Source organism: Acomys russatus, chromosome 19 (genome assembly GCF_903995435.1).
Source record: "Acomys russatus chromosome 19, mAcoRus1.1, whole genome shotgun sequence".
Taxonomy (NCBI): Eukaryota; Metazoa; Chordata; class Mammalia; order Rodentia; family Muridae; genus Acomys; species Acomys russatus.
The window spans coordinates 8946734-8966909 of record NC_067155.1 but is presented as its reverse complement, the minus strand read 5'-3'; the positions used below and the strand labels follow the sequence as shown (position 1 = coordinate 8966909).

General features: G+C 44.9%; 2 protein-coding genes across 2 annotated transcripts; one reads left to right on the top strand and one right to left on the bottom strand.

Annotated features, from left to right (window-relative positions):
* Positions 1-418: 418 nt before the first annotated feature.
* LOC127203052 (vomeronasal type-1 receptor 4-like) lies at positions 419-14171 on the bottom strand. The gene is made up of 3 exons (XM_051161866.1): positions 14142-14171; positions 12833-12967; positions 419-1384 (listed from the first exon to the last, which is right to left on the bottom strand). The coding sequence occupies exons 1-3, from the start codon at positions 14169-14171 to the stop codon at positions 419-421; spliced, it is 1131 nt and encodes a 376-aa protein (XP_051017823.1).
* Positions 14172-14215: 44 nt separating this feature from the next.
* LOC127203051 (zinc finger protein 304-like) lies at positions 14216-19641 on the top strand. The gene is given in 4 exon segments (XM_051161865.1): positions 14216-14248; positions 14397-14523; positions 18057-19338; positions 19340-19641. Coding segments are annotated over 4 exon segments (1722 nt in total). The 3' UTR covers positions 19620-19641.
* Positions 19642-20176: the final 535 nt, after the last annotated feature.

The following is a 20176-nucleotide window of genomic DNA, read 5'->3' as shown; positions in this document are numbered from 1 at the left end:
AATGATAAGAACAATTTGGTTTGGACAGCCACAGTAGCAGAAGAAGACACTCTAAAGCATATGGACTTTTGGAGTATATTTGATCCTCTAACACGTCAATAATAAAGAAATTACTTCCTTAAAATAATTAGAATTTTTGAGACGACTAGCTTTCTTACTTTTTTTTTTTTTTTTTTTTTTTTTTGGTTTCTTTTCTTAGTATGGGCTGCCATAGATTGCATCGGAGTCTACCCACCTCAACCTCCATAGTGCTGAGATAATAGTAGTGAGGCACCATACTTGGTTCATAAAGGCAGATCTTCAACGTATTCTTATAAAATAGGATATTGGCGGCTGTCAGCAAAGCAAGCATGTGCTTTTGTCACCAAAGCTATCATCTGCTTTTGTCATCTGGACTGTGATTTTTTTTTTTTTTTCATCAGCTGAAGAGCACAGACCAGAGAATCCTAGGATCCCTAATGATCAACAGCAAGGGAGAAATGGTAGGGAAGCTTGCAGCTAAAACTACATTGATACGCCTAAACCAGAGACGAGAGTCCACAAAAAAAGCATGAAAGAAAGCACTAATACAGTCTAGAATGTACATGCTCACAAATGTGACCACCAGCATCAAGATGGTGTGGGCTGCTCTGATCTCAGCATAGCCTCTGTGGTTCCTATTAGGGGTATGAATGTGCTGCAGTCTCTGGTGGTGTCTGTTCAGAAGAATCACCATGGAGACACAGGCCCAGACCATGATGCTGATGAACACTGTGTCATGGGTACACCGCAAGACACCCATGCCTACACTGAAAGCAGAGGTGGAGCAGACCCACTTGCTTTGGGAACCAGTGTCATTGCCTGTATCCTGTGGACCAGTGATGGTCATTGGGATGTAAGCATTATTTAAGACACCGAACAGCCAACAACTGTAACAAGAATAACTCACAATCTTAGGTGCTAGTGCTCTGAGCATCACTCTACCCCAGTTAGGAGGAACAAGAGTGATAAACTGATAAATGCTTAAGACACAGATGGAGCACAAGTCGGTGCTTCGAGCCACCACATGGAGGAAGTACCCAAGTTTACATTTGAGGTCAGTTGGGGGCTCCCTTGGGACAACAACAGTCACATTGCTTGGGAACGCCAAGATGAGGAGAATCAAGGCGTTGGCCACAGCTAAGTTGGTGAAAAGGACCTGTATGGGCCTCGGTTGAGAGCCAGTCAAGATAGGAGAGAAATTATGGACAAACAGAAGGATGTTGGCCACAGTCCCAACCCCAAGCTGGCAAAGCAAAAAGATCTGAAGAGCCACTTCCGCTGTCGTTTTCAGGGCTTCATTCTGATACAAAATGGAGAAAGTTTCATTGGCCAGTGTAGTAATGATCTTGTTGACCTGTTTGGTCTATAACAGTCTTCTCAATTGTCTGGACTTTTCAATGATTTTTGGAGTCTTCTTTTCCCAAGAAGGGCAACACTACTTTAGCACACTACACGAGTTTGCCTGGAAAACACTGCATGGATATAAATCCAGAGTATCTGATTTATACTTATTGACTTTCTCTTGCCTCGTGATGGAATTGTGTGTGTGTGTGTGATGCAACTCTACCTTAGGTGCTCAAAAACATGACACACATTTCAAACACGGCATGGGTTCTGCATATTTATACATTTAACATTAACAGACGAGAGTTTTTCCTCAGGTTAGAACAATGTTAAGAAATAGAAATTTGGTGTTATAGAAATGGCTCTGGATCTAATGCCCTCTACTTGCCTTTGTGGCACCAAACACCATGTTTTTCCAGTCACACATGCAAGCAAAACAGTCATACGCATAAAAATACAATACAGGTGGTGGGAGTACAAACCAGTACAATCACCTTGGAAGTCAATCTGGAGCTTTCTCAGGAACTTGGAAATAGTGATGTTACTCCTGATCATACACCCAAAAGATGCTCCACCACACAACAAGGACCTTTGCTCAACTATGTTCATAGCAGCTTTATTTGTAAAAGCCAGAATCTGGAAACAACCTAGATGTCCCTCAACTGAAGAATGGATAAAGAGATTGTGGTACCTTTACACAATGGAATACCGTGCAGCTATTAAAAACAAACAAATCTTGAAAAATTTTCAGGCAAATGGATGGAATAAGAAAAGAGCATCTTGAGGGAGGTAACCCAGACCCAGAAAGTCATACGTGATGCAACTCATAAGTGGATATTAGCTATATAATACTGAATAACAAAGCTACAATCTATAGACCCAAAAGAAGCTAAATAATAAGGAAGACCCTAGAGAGAAAACTTAATTCTCATCCAGCACGGCAAATAGAACAGTCACTGGAAGTGCTTGAAGGGAGGGAACAGGACTGGACCCTACCATAGAGGTCCTCTGAAAGATTCCACCCAGCAGGGGATGATGGAAACAGATGCTGAAACTCATAGCCAAACTTCAGGGCGGAGCATAGGGGAGTCTTGTGAAAGAGATGGGGGATAGAAGGACCTGATGGGGGACAGAAACCCCACAAGGAAAACAGCACAGGCAACAAATCTGAGCCCAGGAGGACCTGCAGAGACTGATGGACCAAGCAAGGACCATGCACGGAGAGGACCTAGATCCTCCGCTTAGATGTAGCCAATGTGCAGCACAGTCTACTTGTGGTCCCCATAATATGGGGAGTAGAGGCTACCTCTGACATGGACTCTGGTGCCTACTCATTGGTCACTTCCCCCTGGCAGGGAGGCCTTGCCAGGCCACAGAGGAAGAGGATACAGGCAGTCCAAGTGAGACTTGACAGGCTGGGGTCGGATGGTAGGTGAGAAGTGCTTCCTCTTTCTGAGGACTAGGGGAAGGGAGGAAGTGGGAAGAAGGAGGGAAGGTGAGACAGGGAGGAGACGAGGGAGGAGGCTACAATAGGGATGTAAAGTAAATAAGTTGAAAATAAATAAACTTTTGAAAAGCAAAACAGAAATATATATATATATATATATGTATGTATATATATAAAATACAGGATTGGAGAGATGGTTCAACAGTTAAATGCACTGCCTGCTCTTCCAGAAGACCCAAGTTCAATTCCCAGCAACCACATGGCAGCTCGCAACTCTCTGTTACTCCTATTCTAGGGGATCCAGTACCTTGACAGTTATGCATGAAGGCAAAACACCAATGCACATACTATCAACATAAATAAATAAATAAATATTTTTTAAGATTTATTAGGTATACAGTGCTCTGCCTGCATGTATACCTGCACTCCAGAAGAGACCACCAGATCTCATTATAGATGGTTGTGAGCCACCATGTGGTTGCTGGGAATTGAACTCATGGCCTTTGGAAGAACAGCCAATGATCTTAACCTCTGAGCCATCTCTCCAGCCCTAAATAAATATTTTTTAAAATATGATATAATTTAAGATTTTATACTTTACCGAAGAATGTGATTGAAGTTTGTGCCCCAGCCTCCGCCAAATAAGCCATCTAGGTTTGATATATTTTTAAACTACTCATCGTCGTGATAGAATCCAAAATATTTTTGAAAAAGTCACTAGTTTTCTGTTTACACAGAAAAGCCTTGATTTACACATTTACCATGTAGCGGAGAAAAAAAGTCCAAGGGACCCAAGCATTTCATTGATTCTTAATTTTCTGAGTTTTATCTGTTTTTCTAAGGAATCTGGTGCTGGACGCACACCTGATTCATCTCCAGATTTTGTTACCCACAAAACAACAACAACAAAAACATTAACACTGTCACCATGAAAGTCTTCACACACACAGGGTTATTTGAGACTCAGTTTTTGAAAGCTCCTGTTTAGTCTGCAACTTACTTGGTTTGTTTTGTTTTTTCCATGGGAACAATCAACTCCATCCAACAGCTAAAAAAACCTGTCGTTGCACATCCTTGACATAATTAAGTACATCCCTGAGACAGAAATGGAGCTGTTTTAACGATTACCGATGGCTTCAAAGGATACTGTGGATTGTGGGAGGGAGAAGAGACCTTCAAACAGAAATCTACGGTTACAGGGAATCTCACCTGCCCAGTCCCATCAGGGATGAAGGCCAACTCCTGAACAGTTGCTGCAGAAACAGGAGCTCCGATTTCCCCTCCCTTTGAAGAACTCCTCTGGGCATCTATTTTCTCAGACAGGATAGAAAGAAATGCCTACCTCTCCCATATTGTCCAGGAAGTGCTGTGCACATCACTGAGTGCAGCCAGACACCAGACCTCATAAAGGGACTGTGCTTGGGCTTGACATGCCCCAGAGAGTCCATTACTATGTCATCTGCGGTGTTATTGATTATGTCCTTATGGGGGTGCCAGAAAACCTCTACTGACAGGGAAAAAAAAAAAGATTTTATCCCCAGAGCAAATCATTTTCACTTTGTGGTAATTTATGATGATGCTTAAGAGTGTGTTAGATTTTAATGAGTAAACGGAGCAGAAGTTGGGGGAAATTTTCCTTGTAGAGTTAAAGGACGTTTGCTAGAACACAGCCATTCAAATTATTAAAGGGGATGATGGGGTATAGATATTTAAATTATTCGGGGGGGATGGAAAGATAGTACAAAGGAGATCTCCACATCCTGGCCAGCAATTTTGATGGCTGCTTCTATAACCTTAGGGGTTATAGGATTATTTAAATTTCTTACCTGATCTTCATTTATCTTTGGTACATGGGAATCTACCAAGAAAAACATCAGTTTCATTTAGATTTTCTAATTTTGATGAGTACAGCCTTTTAAATTAGGACCTAACCAAGGGATACGTCCCATGAAAAACTTTACTTACCAAGAAAGTGGGTCAGAGGAGAGGACATCCTATTGAGACTTTAGGCGAGAGTAGCTTGGAAGAATGGGGAAATAGTAGGATCCACAGGGTCCTGGAAACATACAAGAAGAATTTTATGAAGGCAGATCTGGGTCCTGGGGTCCTCCTCAAACTAAGGCACCAGCCAAGGAGAATATAGGCAGTAAACTTCGAACCCCTACCAAGACCTAGCCGATGTGTGGTTTAAGCTTTAGCAATGTTTCTTTTACAATTGTGGGTGACTTTGTATTTGGAGCATAGATATTCAGAATTGAGATATCCTTTTAGTGATTACACTTCATAGTGTCCTTCCTCATCTCTTTTAATTAATTTTGGTTGAGTGCCTGTTTTAATACATATTCCAGCCCTTTACCCTGAGTAATGTCTACTTTTGTTGCTGAAGTGAGTTTCTTGTAGGCAGCAAAATGATAGATCCTGTTTATGGATTCATTCAGTTAGCTTGTGTTTTTTTAAATTGGGGAATTGAGTCCATTGATGTCGATAGATATTAATAACCAATGACTATTGTTTCCTGTTATTTTTATGTTGATAGTGGTACTGTGTGTATCTGTGTGTGTGTGTGTGTGTGTGTGTGTGTGTGTCTGTGTGTCTGTGTGTCTCTGTGTGTGTATGCTTCGGTCATTTTATTTTGCTGAGTGGAGTTATTTGTTTCCTGTGTTTTCTTAGTTGTAGTTAACCTCCTTGGGTTGCAGTTTTCCTTGGTATCCTCTCTAGGGCTGTATTTGTTGATATATATTGCTTAAATTTGGTTTGTCATGGAAAATCTTGTTTTCTATATCTAGGGTGATTCAAAGTTTTGCTGGGTATAGTTGTCTGGACTGACAGCTCTGATCTCTTAGGGTCTGAAAGACATCTTCCCAGGCCCTTCTGGTTTTTAGAGACTCTGTTGAGACATCAGGTGTGATTCCGATAGGTCTGCCTTTATATGTTACTTAGCTTTCCATCTCCCCCCTCCCCCACTGCAGCTTTTAATATTCTGTCATTGTTCTGTAGATTCAGTGTTTTGGTTATTATGTGTGAGGATAATATTCTTTTCTGGTACAATCTATTTGGTGTTCTGTAAGCTTCATGTACATTTATAGGCATCCCTTTATTTAGGTTTTGGAATTTTTCTTGTATGATTTTGGAAGCCGGGAATCTTCTCTTTCTTCTATTTCTATTATTCTTAGGTTTTGTCTTTTCACGGTGTCCCTGATTTCTTGGATGTTTTGTGTCAGGAACTTTTTAGATTTAACATTTTCTTTAAGTGATGTTAACAATTTCTTCATTCATATTGACAGTGCCTGAGATTTTCTCTTCTATCTCTTGTATTCTGTTGGTGATCTCTGTGTCTGCAGTTTCTGTTTGTTTTCCGTTTCTGAGATTCCCATGGTTTGTTTTTCTTTATGGTGTTTATTTCCACTTTCAGGTTTTGAACAGATTTATTCATTTCCTTCACCTGTTCAATTGTTTTTCCTGCATTACTTTAATGGATGTATTCATTTCCTCTTTTTTTGTTTGTTTGTTTGTTTTGTGTTGTTTTTGTTTGTTTGTTTGTTGTTTTGTTTGGTTTTTTGAGACAGGGTGTCTCTGTGTAGCCTTGGCTGTCCTGGACTCCCTTTGTAGACCAGGCTGGCCAAGAACTCATAGCGATCCACCTGCCTCTGCCTCCTAAGTGCTGGGATTAAAGGTGTGCATCACTTCCTCTTTAAAGACCTCTATCATCTTATTGAGATGGGACTTAAGGTTATCTTCTTCTGTGTCCGTTGTGTTTGACTATCTAGGGTTTGTTGTAGTAGGGCAGCTGGGCTCCTGTGATGTCATATTGCCTTGCCTCTTGTTGATTGTATGTTTACACTGGTGATTACTATCTGGTTGTCCCCGGAGTTGGCTGAAAGTTCCTGAGGCAAACAGGTAACCTCCTGGAGGCAGGCTGATCCATTAGCCTGTCAATGAGCTCAGGGAAAAAGGCACTGCTCTGCTCTGTCAACTGTGCCCCAGGGAGACCTGAATGTTCCTTGCAGGGCCCTTGCAGGAGGCCTCTAACCTGGATGTTGCTGGGGCCTGAGGATGGAGCTCCAAGTCCTTGTTTTTTGTGATGGATACTGCCATAGGCATCATCTAAATTTCCAAGGAATTGTGGTCATACAATACCTCGAACCTTAGGAAATTCACACTCTTGGTTTTTTGTTTTTGTTTTTTCTTTTTCTTTTTAAAAAAATATTTATTTATTTATGTATTTATTTATTATGTATAAAGTGCTCTGCCTGCTTGTACAACTACAGTCCAGAAGAGGGCATAGGATTACATTATAGATGGTTGTGAGCCACCATGTGGTTGCTGGGAAATGAACTCAGGACCTCTGGAAGAGCAGACAGTGCTCTTAACCACTGAGCTGTCTCTCCATCCCTCTTTTTCTTTCTTTCTTTCTTTCTTTTTTTTTTTCAAGACAGGGTTTCTCTGTGTTAGCCTTGGCTGTCCTGGACTCACTTTGTAGACCAGGCTGGCCTCGATCTCACAGTAATCCACCTGCCTCTGCCTCCCGAGTGCTGGGATTAAAGGCGTGCGCCACCACCGCCCAGCTTGAAATTTGAACTCTTAATGATGATTTGCATGACATACCTGTTTTAATGCTTTTGTGTGCATACCTTTTTCATGTTTTATGCAATGATACCTGAGTAGAGTCTTGGAGGGCACTCGCACCTTTATCTGTAAGGTTTACAAGACTCTCTTTTCTACCTACTGTCAACAGGGAAAGGTCAGTAACTATGCCGGATATGGTGGACAATGGACGAAGGAAAACAGCTGAACATTTTTTTCTGCTTTATAGTAATTTATTTTATTTATTTATTTATTTATTTATTTAGTTAGTTAGTTTTAATTTACTTTGTGTGTATGAGTGCTTTGCTTGCATGTATGCCTGGGCCTGGTGACTGTGGAAGTGGTGAGCCGCCATGTGGCTGCTGGGACTTGAACTTGGGTCTTTTCCAAGAACAACTGGTCTTCACCACTGAGCCTACTCTCCAGCCCCTATTAGGCCTTTTATTTAGTTTTTTTTTTTTTTTTTTTTTTTTTAATGGCATCAGAGTTATTCCTTCAGTTAAATTATTTTGCTTAATAAGATTGACAAGACAAGTCGCATGTGTGCCACTACTGTTGGTATCACTAAAGCTTAAAATTTTAAGTTAGGGACTCTACACTCTCTAAAACATGTTTCTCTCAACGTTTTTGTTGTTTGTTTCTTATTTTGATTTTTATGAGACAGGGTCTTACATTTCAGACCTGCCTGGCTTGGGACGTGCTGTGTATAGCAGGCTGGATTGGAATTCCTAGCAATCCGCCTGCCTGCTGAGATTAAATTTAGCTACCAGCACACCTGGATTCAAATGTTATTTTTTAGCGATTATTTTGAAGTACGCATATCTCTGTGTAGGCCATTTATTTGTGAGTGCAATTCCTTCACATGCCAGAATTTGCAGATTGAAAGAATAGAGTGGGTTGATGTAAGAGTCCTTCGTTTGTAAGCACAGAATCCTAAATTTAGACCAAATGCACCTGTATAAAAATGTGAGCAGAAGGCCAGGTGTGGTGACGCACGCCTTTAATCCTAGCACTTGGGAGGCAGAGGCAGGCGGATCGCTGTGAGTTTGAGGCCAGCCTGGTCTACAAAGGGAGTCCAGGGCGGCCAAGGCTACACAGAAAAACCCTGTCTCGGGAAAAAAAAAAAAAAATGTGAGCATAATCTGCCTCTATTCCTATGTGTTTCTCCAGGGAGCTCTCCAGGGCTCTGTCTGTTTCTGCATCTGGTTCGCTTGTTTTTCTCCTTTAAGATGCTAATTAAAGCTGATTGATTTCATGTTAATCTTTCAGTTAGTATGTCATTTGGTATGTCATTTGTCCTGTGTGTGTGGTGTGGGCGGAGGCCAGGGGTCCACAGCAGGTGTCTTCCCTTCGTTGCTCTCCATGTCATGGTGTGAGCTGGTGGGTCTCTGAACTGAACATGAGACTCACCGATTTGCCTGGGCTGCCTGGTCAATGAAACACAGTGACCCGGTGGGAAGATCACAGATGCACTAGTGTGTGCCTGGGGATCACAAACTCAGTCCCCGCGCTTCCACTCATGGGCGGAGGCACACCCGTGCTCCCACACATACAGAATAAGTACTAAATGAAAGGAGGAGCGATGGTATATGTGTAGAAGTCAGGGGTCCTGTAGAGCACCCAGTTTCTCATCTCTGCTGAGATAGCTCAGTGATGAGAGTACTGGTTGCTCTTCCAGAGTACTGGGTCTGGTTTCCAGCATCTGCACAGTGGCTATCAGCAATTCAACTGGCTTCTGTGGGCTTGATGCACATATACACATGCAGGTAAAACATTCAAACACACACGGCGGGGGGGGGGGGGGGGAAGCCAAATATAAAGCTGGGCATGGTGGTACAAGCATTTTTGTTTGTTTGTGTTTTGTTTTGTTGAGACAGGGTTTGTTTGTGTAGCCTTGGCTGTCCTGGACTTGCTTTGTGGACCAGGCTGGCCTTGAACTCACAGAGATCTGCCTGCCTCTGCCTCCCTGAGTACAGGGATTACAGATGTGTACAGCATGCCTGGCTAAAATGCCAGTATGTACAACTTTTGGTTTTGTTTTGTTTTTTCTCTTTTCTTAGTGGGTGCTGGGAATTGAACCTGGTTCCTCAAGAAACTGGACCAGCTCTCCAGCCAGTAGTGCAAGCCTTTAATCCAAGCACTCGGGAGGCAGAGGCAGGTGGATCGCTGTGAGTTTGAGGCTAGTCTGGTGTACAAAGTGAGTCTAGGTCAGGCAAGGCCACATAGAGAAACCCTGTCTAGAAAAAACAAAAAACAAACAAACAAACAAAGCAGAAACAGCTGGATCTTTGAATTCCAGGCCAGCTGGGGCCACATAGTAAGACTCTGTACCCAGAGGAAAATGAAGCCACCAAGTGTAGTTTGGTGTCCCTACAATGCCAGCATTCAGGAGGTGTCCATAGGCTACATGACAAGACCTTGGCTCCATAGTGAAATCCAGGCCAACCTAGTCTCCAGAATGAGACACTGTCAAAAAAAAAAAACAAAAACAAAAACAAAAAAGAAAACCCTCAAGCAATAAACATTAAAAATGAAAGGCTATAGCCATTTTGCCTGAAGCACAGTTTAACACTCTTAAGATATATCTCTTAGCTGAGTTGAAGTGGGGGCACGCCTTTAATCCCAACAGTGGGGAGACAGAGGCTGGAGGATGTCTCTGAGTTCTAGGCTTGGAAAAGTCAACACAGTGTTTATTCTCACTCAGGTGACGGTTGTGGTTCTTCCCAGGGGCTGGGTGGGACCTCACAACCTTGGCTAGTCTGAAAAAAACAGGGAGTAGAGGAAGAGGAAAAAGTCGGTGGGTACTCCAGGTGGGTGTTCCAGGTGGGTGCTCCAGGCCATCAAATTCCTAGAAGAAAGCTGTGAGCCTTGGTGCCCAAATTTTACCAGGTAGGGAAGATTAAACACTTAGATTGGCCAGTTGTAGTGGAGTACAGTCCTTTGATCCCAGCATTAGGGAGGCGGAGGCAGGAAGATCTTTGTGTAAACTGGAAACCAGCCTGGTTTACATAATGATTATCAGGACAGCCAGAACTACAAAAAACAAAAACAAAAACCGAGATCCTGTTTGGGAGATGGGGGGTGGGGGTAGGAGGAGGTGAAATGACAAATAAAAAGAAACAAAAATACTCCCCCAAAAGTCTTTACAAGGTAGGTGTAAAAGTGGAACTTTTCGTTTGTTTTGTAAGAAGGAACCAAACTGAAGCCATTTTGAATAAAACTTTCATTTTGAATAGGGGTCAAATAAAATGTAAGCTCCTAAGACTTCTCTGAGTAACTGACAACATGGTTGGCAAGTTGAGACATAAATGCTAAGGCAAGTCACCTTACCACATTTCAATAACCCAACCCATGGGAACAGGATAAATATACCACAAAGATGTGTTCCGCAGGAAGTCCCCCATCCCTAAATCCTGACTGGTGAGAAAACGTAGCTGTAACTTGGCACAGATGTTATAGATTTCAGGCTCAAAACGTTTGCAACATTCTGCCTTGCTGTCACAGTTCAGCTCCCCAGGCTGTTCTGTGGCCTGGAACCAGTGGTAGTTTCAGGAGCCTGGATTGAAACTGTAGGAGACTGACTCGAGAACCGAGGACCTGTGAAGTTTTCTACTTGGGCAGGAAACAAGCTGGACCAACAATGCTCAAGAATTGCTTTTCTCGAGATGGGCATGGTGGTGTATATCTTTAATCCGGGCACCTGGGAGGCAGAGGCAGGCAGATCTCTGTGATTTCAAGAGACCAGCCTCGCCTACAAAGCAAGTCCAGATAGCCAAGGCTACACAGAGAAAGGCTGTCTCCAAAAAACAATAAAACAAAATAAAAATAAAATAACAACAACAAACCGCAAGAATTACTGTGCTTAACATTATTGGTCTTGGTTCGGTCGTCATTATCACTATTTTGTCATTCCTGTGAAGTCCCAGACAGAACTTGTCACAACCCAGTTTGTGTTCTTTGTCTGCTACTTTCTAAAGCTCCTGCATAGAAGGCTCCTGCCCTTCACACTGACATATCATGCCTTGTCTCGGCTTTGCTTCCTATGCCTGTGATACGATTTCCTGACACAAACGTTTGAAGGAAGAAAGGATTCATCTGACCCACTTTAGCGGCCACACTGAGGAGAAGACCTATGAGTGTGTCCTTATTTTCTGTAAGGTTTACAAGTCCCTCTTTTCTACCTACCACAAACAGGGCACTGTCAGTAACTATGACAGATACGGAGCCAATGGGCGAAGAAAAACACTGGAATTTTTTTTTTTTTTTTTTTGCCTTTATATAAATACGTGTATTTTAAAATGTTTTTATTTGTTTTTTTATTTGTTTTGTTTTGGGTTTTTTTGTATGTCTGAGTGCTTAATTTGCATGCATATCTGTGTCACATGCATGTCTGGTGCCTATGAAAGTGGTGAGTTTGCATGTGGCTGCTGGCAATCAAATTTGGATTCTTTGCAGAAAAAGTGCTTTTCACCACTGAGCCAACTCTCTAGTGCCAATAAGTCATTTTATTTACTTGTATCTTTTAATGCCATCAGCGCCATTTTCTTCAGTTAAATTATTTTTCTTAATAAAATTGGCAGGTCATGTCATATTTGTAACATTGGACTTCCTATCGCTAAAGCTTAAATTTGTAAAGGTTGTTTATTGAAGGTTTTTGGTTGTTTGGTTGTTTGTGGGTTTTTGTTTTGTTTTGTTTTGTTTCTTTTTTGCAGTCCTATCAGGCCTGGCACTTGCTGTGTAAACCAGGCTAGACTGAAATTCATAGCAATCTGCCTGCCTGCTGAGATTAAAGTCATGTCCCAGCATGCCTGGCTTTCAAGATTTCTTTTTAGTGATTATTTTTTTAATTATGTCTTTCTGTCTGTAGGTCTGTACACATGCGTGCAATGCCTTCAGATGCCAGAAGAGGGCATCAGGAACCCCCAGATTTGAAGTTTTCAGGTGGTTGAGCAACTTCTAGTATTGCTGGGAGGTGGGAATTAAACTTGGGTCTTCACCAAGAGCAAGCGTTCTTAGCCATTAAGCGAACTCCATGTCCTCAGAACTGGCATAAGCAACTAGACATCATGCTGATTCTGTCAACTAAGATACCCAATTTTGGATCTCATGAAATAGAGGGCCATTTCACTCTGATACAGAAAGGCCCCAAGAGTGAAGTCCATTAGGTTTTGAAGAACTAACACTTCCAGCCCCAAGACTGGTAGATGCAAAGCAGCTCTCCCTGGACCCCAGAAGCAGGAAGATAGAATAAGTCATGTACTGGCGGCTTCTGAGACTTGGCATTAACCCCAATGGCCAGATAAATTAGAGTGAATTCCACATAATGTGAGGGCGGTGGACTGAAATACTGTTTTCTTTATCTTTCTTCCCTTCCACGGTGGCCGGAAGGAGTCGGGAATCACAACATGGCTGGGTACAGGGAAGAAACTACATTACCCACAATCCTATGCCAAGGGCACCGATGGAAAAAGCAGGGTTTCCGTCGCCATACTTGTGATGTTTGAGCTTGTGTCCTCTAAATTCACACTGGTTTAGGAGTCTGCAAGCCACATGACTTCTCACAGGCGGAATCTAAGAGGAAAGATAACAAGACCACAGGACCTTTCTCCACTCTCGTGTGACAGCTGGCAGTTCCTCTCCTGGCCTTACCTAGATCCAGTCAGCCACCAAAGCTTTGTAGGCGTTTCTGCACCGAGCGGGCTGAAGGTACCCCACGGGAGGGTATATATGTGAACCCCGAGCTGCCTGCCAACTTGGCGGTTTCACTGATGGACTGCGCATAGGTGATTAGAAGTTCCCTCAGCTTCTCGCCCACACACAGAGGTTTGTGTGTCCCGGACGCCTTGCTTTCATTGCTCCATCCTCCTAAGTATCGGCACCCAGTGGACGGTCCAGGGAACTACAGGTCCCCTTCTTAGCTAAGGCAGGGGTGAAACATGGAGGGCTTTCAAAGGCAGCAGTGCTTGGATGTAAGAGGGAGTTAGGAGAGTTCCAGAAAGCTCAAGTGCTTGTGTCTGATCGGAACTGAGAGCAGGGCATCAAGTTCCAGAAGAGAACCGCAGCCTGAGGAGCTGAGTTTCCCTCCTGAGGGTGAGAGGAGCCTGGGACATTTAGTGGAGAGATGGAGAGGCCATGGCACAGGTTTCACAGCAGTCCCCTAGCCTCAGGGTGCAAATGGGTGGGGTGTGGGTGTATGTTTAAGTGCAGATGCCAGAAGAGGGTGTCAGATTCCCTCCCCCTCCTTCCCGATCTAGATGCCTGTGAGCTTCGCGATGTGGGTGCTGGGAACTGAACTCAGACACTTTGCACAAGCAGTACAGGGTCTTAGGCACCGAACCATCTCTCTAGCCCCGACAGTCATTTCAAATTGTGTATATGTAAGTAAGTGTGCATCTACCCATGTGTACCAAGGCACGTGCATGCCCCAGAAAGGGTCTTGTCCGCCTTTATGCAGATTCCGGGGATTGAACTCAGGTCATGAGGCTTTCTTTGTCCACTGAGCCTATCTAGAAATTGATCATCTTAACTTCCCTAGTATTGTTGGCGGCTAGGAGAAGGCAAAGCTGAGGGGTTCTGTTTGTTTGTTTGTTATTATTTTCACCGTGTGTGTGTGTGTGTGTGTGTGTGTGTGTGTGTGTGAGAGAGAGAGACAGAGACAGAGACAGAGACAGAGACAGAGACAGAGACAGAGACCAGATTTTGTGGAGTTGGTTTTCTTTCATTTTTCCATGTTTTGGGCACTCACTGAGGTCATCAGCCATACAAGGCAGGCCATCCCGCTAGCCTAAGACCCTATGTGTAGATGATACCTTTTTGCACATGACCTGGCTCTTCTGGGGTCCGGACACTGGAGTGAGCGTCCTGGGTAAAGAGTGAGCATCAGTGGCCCCATGGCTTGGGGAGGAGAGGGAATAAGGGATGTAGATATGTGAGACAGACCGAAGGGTGTGCCCTATGGGGGATGCTTCTGGTGGGCCTAACTCTTCCCTCGTCATGCTAGGGCTGTGTGACCTTCAAGGATGTGTTCATCAACTTCTCCTGGGAGGAGTGGGAACTCCTTGACGATCTTCAGAGGCTCCTGTACCTCCGAGTGATGCTGGAGAACTTTGCCCTGGTGGCCACACTCGGTAAGTGTCTGGCTCATTGCTACCTGGCCGACTCCAGATGCAATGGCTTAATACATTGAAAGGTTGTCGCTCCGTGTTAGTGCCCTCGGGATTGTGGGCACTGCTTGCTCAAGAGCCTCAAGGGGTTTCGGTCCAACTGTCAGACAGACCTCTGCCGTCATGGAAGGATCTGCTCACAAGGATGTAGTTGTTGAACAGGGAGCATGATTTCCCAGAACATGGAAGGTGACTTCCGTTCTAGCAGGTAACTGAGGGAATGACCTCCAACATGAAATTCCATCTTCAGGCTGCTGTCCACAGGACTTCATACCAACTTGGTCAGTGTTTGCTCATATCTCAGGGACAGGGTGTGTGTGTGTGTGTGTGTGTGTGTGTGTGTGTGTGTGTGTGTGTATTTGACACACAGGGATTCTTTCTTTCTTTTTTTTTTTTTTTTTAAGATTTATTTATTATTTATACAGTATTCTACCCACACGTGTGCCTGCCCACCACAAGAAAGCACCAGATCTCATTACAGGTAGTTGTAAGCCACCATGTGGTTGCTGGGAATTGAACTCGGGACCTTCAGAAGAGCAGACAGTGCTCTTAACCTCTAAGCCATCTCTCCAGCCCCCCACACAGGGATACTCTACATCTCTATAGAGCCCTTCCTGTCCTGTTTTTATGCTATACTGTCATGAAGCTCACTTTAACATCTTAGATATCTGGTCATGTCCCTTCTGTAGGTAACATAATAGTCTTTTTGTTTCCAAGTCTCTTATTGGAGGAAAAAAAGGGGAAAAAAACACTTGATTTTTCTCCAGAGGGCCTGGGTTCAGTTTCTAGCACCCACAGCCGGTGTGGTTCACGACCACCTGGAATTCCAGTTCCAGACCTGACACTCTCTTCTGACCTTGCCAAGTACCTAGATGCATATGGTGGACACACATATACTCACACATATACAAACAAAGGAGATACTCTCCCCCGCCTCCCCCTTCAATACAGAGTTTCTCTATGGAACCTTGGCTGTTCTGGAATTCACTTTATACAACACACTGGCCTAGAACTGAGAGAACCTCCTGCCTCTGCTTCCTGAGTTCTGGGATTAAAGATGTACACCATCGATCCTGGGTTGTTTTGTTTGGGGGCGGGGGCGCGGTTTCGAGACAGGGTTTCTCTGTGTAGCCTTGACTGTCCTGGACTCGCTTTGTAGAACAGGCTGGCCTCAAATTTGTGGCGATCTGACTGCCTCTCCCTCCCAAGTGCTGGGATTAAAGGCGTGTGTCACCACGCCTGGCATTTTGTTTTGTTTTGAATTGATCATTCTGGCTGCAGAGATGGCTCAGTGGTTGGGAGCACTCTGCTCTTCCAGAGGACCCGGGTTCAATTCCCAGCATCGATGTGGTAGCTCACAACTGTTTGTGACTCCAGTTCCAGGGTATCTGGCACCCTCACAGCAATCATATAAAATAATTTTTTTAATGTATTTTTCTCAGCATCTGTATAATTATTCTGTTCCTTTCATGCATGTTCTTCCTTCTTTGTTGAGAACTGTTTAGATTCTGGACAAACAGCTTTTTGTGGACCCTGTCAGCAGCGTGCTAACACCCCCTCCCTGGCTCTGGGCAGATTATAGTAGAGGAGGTGTGTGAGCTTGTAAGAGTCATTGCCAAGGGTTGGAATGTGGGGACCCAGCTTGATCCCACTAATGCCTTCTTGGGTCGTAGCTACCATGGGTGGAACAGAGTAGCCCTGATCTGGTATTCTTTCACATAGCTTTTTTTTTTTTTAAAGACTTATTTATTTATTGTATATGAGTGCTTTATCTGCAGAAGAGGGCAGCAGATCACATTATAGGTGGTTTTCAGCCACCATGTGGTTGCTGGGAATTGAACTCAGGACCTCTGGATAGAGCGGCGCTCTTAACTACTGAGCCATCTCTCCAGCCCCCTTCCACATAGCTTTTAAGAGCACCACAAACTTTTAAGAGCATCAGAGTGTTACGTCAACACAACTGCGCCTGACGTTCTTGACGTAAAACAGATAGATGCTGTGTGAGATCACTTGTGTCCTGAGCGCTGTGTGAATGCCTCCCTCTGACCATGTCACAGAGCATTCCTCAACCTTGACTATATTTCTGTGAGTAAGTTACTGGTAAATTGTATTTTGTGAAACCTTGGATTTGGCTGCCCCATTTTTAAAATTTGATTTATTTTTCTTCCGGGGGGGAGGGGGCAGGTGGTGGCCTGTACGTAAAATAACAAATAAGTGGAAGTCAGAGAATACCCCACAGAGTTTTGTTTTGTTTTGTCCTATCATGTGGGTCCTGGAGCTCGAGCCTAGGCTGTTAGGCCTCACAGAAAGTGCCTTTAACTGCTGAGCCATTTTGCTGCCCTTACTTCAAAAGCCTCAAAAGCTTGTGGCCAATTTTCATAAACTAGGAATACATTTTTTTCCAGGACTCTACACCCAGAATTGGGTTCACTAAGACGGTCAACTGCTTGTGGTGGTCCTGTACCTGTACCCCCCCCCCAAAAAAATCCCTCATGGGAGTTCTTTTACACTCTCTGGTGGTTTGGTTTTTTATGATGTGGATCTGCCTGGGTCAGGTACTTCTGTTCTTCTTCTAGTTGGTTTTTTGTTTTGTTTTGTTTTGTTTTGTTTGTTTGTTTGTTTTGGTTTTTCGAGACAGGGTTTCTCTTTTTTTTTCTTAAAAACCCCATGTATTTGCTTATTTGGAGAAAGACAGTGTGGCAGGGTACCTGTTACCTGAGTCACAGCGGGATAGGCCTGGAGAAGGTTCCACCCACAAGGCTCAGAGCTGCAGGTCGTGTCACTGGAGCTGGATTCAGATCAAACCTTAGCCTTATTTCCTGCCATTGCAGCGTATTATATGACTTCTGTTCTTTCTTCCTCATTCTTGGCTCTTTGTCCAATTGTCCCCCTCTTCTGCCCTGCATCCCTTAGTTATTGTCCCCCTTTTTTGTTCTGTGTGTCTCAGGTACTTGTTTTTGTTGTTGTTTTGTTTTGGAGACAAGGTCTCTCTGTGTAGCCTTGGCTGTCCTGGACTCACTTTGTAGACCAGGCTGGCCTCGAACTCACAGCGATCTGCCCGCCTCTGCCTCCCGAGCGCTGGGATTAAAGGCGTGCGCCACCACGCCCGGCCTCTCAGGTACTCTTTTACCTACATTGTTTTACAACACTACCCTGCCTTAATGGGAAAGAGCTTTGGGTATTTGAGAAAACTTTTGTTTGGAGCCAGGTTTTCATTGAGTGGAGTCACCCTTCTACGGAGCAAGCCTACATCCTGCTAAGACCATTTCGTAGCCCCCTCCCCCCCCCATGAGAATTAGTGATTTCCCCTTTTTTCTGTACCCACTTACCGTTATTAGACCGCTACTCAGTGTTAAAATTTCCCCATTCTATAACCTTTCAATGCCCAGTACTAACTACCGGCTCGTACACTGACCCTCGCTCCTCAAACAACCCTGATAACCCGCTAGGCTGTCATTAGGATGCGGGGACAGCTTCTTCGCTTTCTCTGCCTTTAGGTCACCGGAGTGAAGAAGATAGCAAGGAACCACACTGTGTCGCTGTCCAAGGAACACCACGGACCGGAACTGCCGAATCAAGTCTCCCAATGCAAAAAGCACGCCCTCGTGAGGAGTCGGACCCACTCCTGAAGATCATTTTGCACCTGGTGGGACACGGTGGCTCCTGCCCTGAGCAGCACGGAGGCGGGCTCCACGGGAGGGGCTTCTTGCTCGCCACAGAGCCTTCGCAGCCTCACAAGCAACATCTCTGTGGATGGGGTGAGGGAGGAGAGGACCCACTCCTGAAGAGTGCCCTTCATGTGTTAGAGACACCGTTGCCACGCAGAGAAGAAGAGACGGGTCTGCTGAGCAGCTCCAGCCCGCACTCGCGCCAGACACAACACACAGCACACGGTGAGGTAAATCTACACGAAAAAACCGAGCGCCTGGAGCCTCTCCCACACGCCTCTCCCACTCTTGGGAAACACCAGGAAGAGAGTAACGGGGTGACGCTCAAAGGCACGGGTAATGGGCACGCCTCCCTGGACACCTTTACTCCTCTTCACAATCTGCCACCTCTTCCTGAGGGGAAACCCTTGAGTCGCCATCCAGGTGGACATGCGTCCAAGATCTCAGCTCTTCTCAGCCACAGAAACATCCACACTAGAGAGACATCTCCTGCGTGTAAGGAGTGTGGGAAGGCCTTCATCCACCAATCCCATCTGAGGAGGCACCAGAAATTTCACACTCGGAAAAGACACCCCGCATGTCCCGAGTGTGGCAAGATCTTCCCCCGCCAAGGCAAACTGATCCAGCACCAGAAAGTTCCCGCGGGGGAGAGACCTTTTAAGTGCAGGGGATGTGCCAAAGCCTTCATCCGTAAAGACACACTCGCCCAGCATCAAAGATTCCACACTGGGGAAAGACCTTATCAGTACAGTGAATGTGGGAAGTTCTTTAGTCAACGTTCCCACCGTCTTCGGCACCGGAGAACTCATACCGGAAGCACCGGAAGCAGGCCTTACCAATGTACTGAATGTCAGAAATTCTTTAGTCGTAGACCCAGCCTTCTAAGACATCAGAGGTCCCATTCCGGAGCTCGGACCTACGTCTGTAGCAAGTGCGGGAAAGCCTTTGGCTCCAAAGAAACCCTGGTTAGGCACCAGGTAACTCACACTGGCACAAGGCCTTATGAGTGTGGTCAGTGTGGGAAGGCCTTCAACCGGAGAGACACGCTTGCGAGTCACCAGAAAATCCACACCGGGGAAAGGCCCTACGGATGCAGCGAGTGTGGGAAATTTTGAACATCAGAGAATTCACTCAGGAGCCAAGCCTTACAAGTGCAGTGAATGCGCGCGATGCTTTGGTCACAGCTCCAGCCTCGCTTTCCATCAAAGACTTCACACTGGAGCAAAGCCCTATATGTGTAGTGAGTGCGGGAAATTCTTCAGTCGAAATTCTAGCCTCGTCATTCACCGCCGAGTTCACACCGGAGAAAAGCCTTACGTCTGCGCAGAGTGTGGAAAAGCCTACGCAGATAGTTCTAACCTTGGACGGCATCAGAGAGCACATATGGGATAAAGGCTTCGTGAGTGCCACAGGACAGGGGCCATTTGGTGGTATCTCTTAAATGTGTCTCACACAAAGAGAAATTATCCTAGAGAAAAAAGCCTTATGAAAGAGGGGAAGCCGGGCGTGGTGGCGCAAGCCTTTAATCCCAGCACTCAGGAAGCAGAGGCAGGCAGATTGCTGTGAGTTCGAGGCCAGCCTGGTCTACAAAGCGAGTCCAGGACAGCCAAGGCTACCCAGAGAGACCCTGTCTCAGGGGGGGGAAAAAAAAAGAAAAGGGGAAATCTGTTAATTTTTTCAAGCGAGTAGTCAAACCAACGCAAAGCTAAGTGAGTATTGTTTATGGAGCAACCATCATCCTGCAGTTTGTCTGTTTTGTTTTGTTTTGTTTTGTTTCTGGGTAGGGTCTCAGTATGTAGCTCTGGCTGTCCAGGAACTGTGTAGTCCAGGCTAGCCTGGAGCTCCCAGAGATCCACCAGCTTCTGCCTCCCAAGTGCTGGAATTACTGGCCCTAACCTGTTTTCCTACTATCCTTCCATCTCCGCCGGATCTATACTCAAATGTAGCTT

Excerpts from the sequence above, each read along its gene's own strand:
- LOC127203052 (XM_051161866.1), bottom strand. The coding sequence starts at position 14,171 with ATGGCCTGCCTTGTATGGCTGATGACCTCA. Across the intron at positions 12,968-14,141 it reads TTGTATGGCTGATGACCTCA|ATTCCGCCTGTGAGAAGTCA; the intron begins GTGAGTGCCCAA and ends CTTTCCTCTTAG. Across the intron at positions 1,385-12,832 it reads CCCTTGGCATAGGATTGTGG|ACCAAACAGGTCAACAAGAT; the intron begins GTAATGTAGTTT and ends AGACTGTTATAG.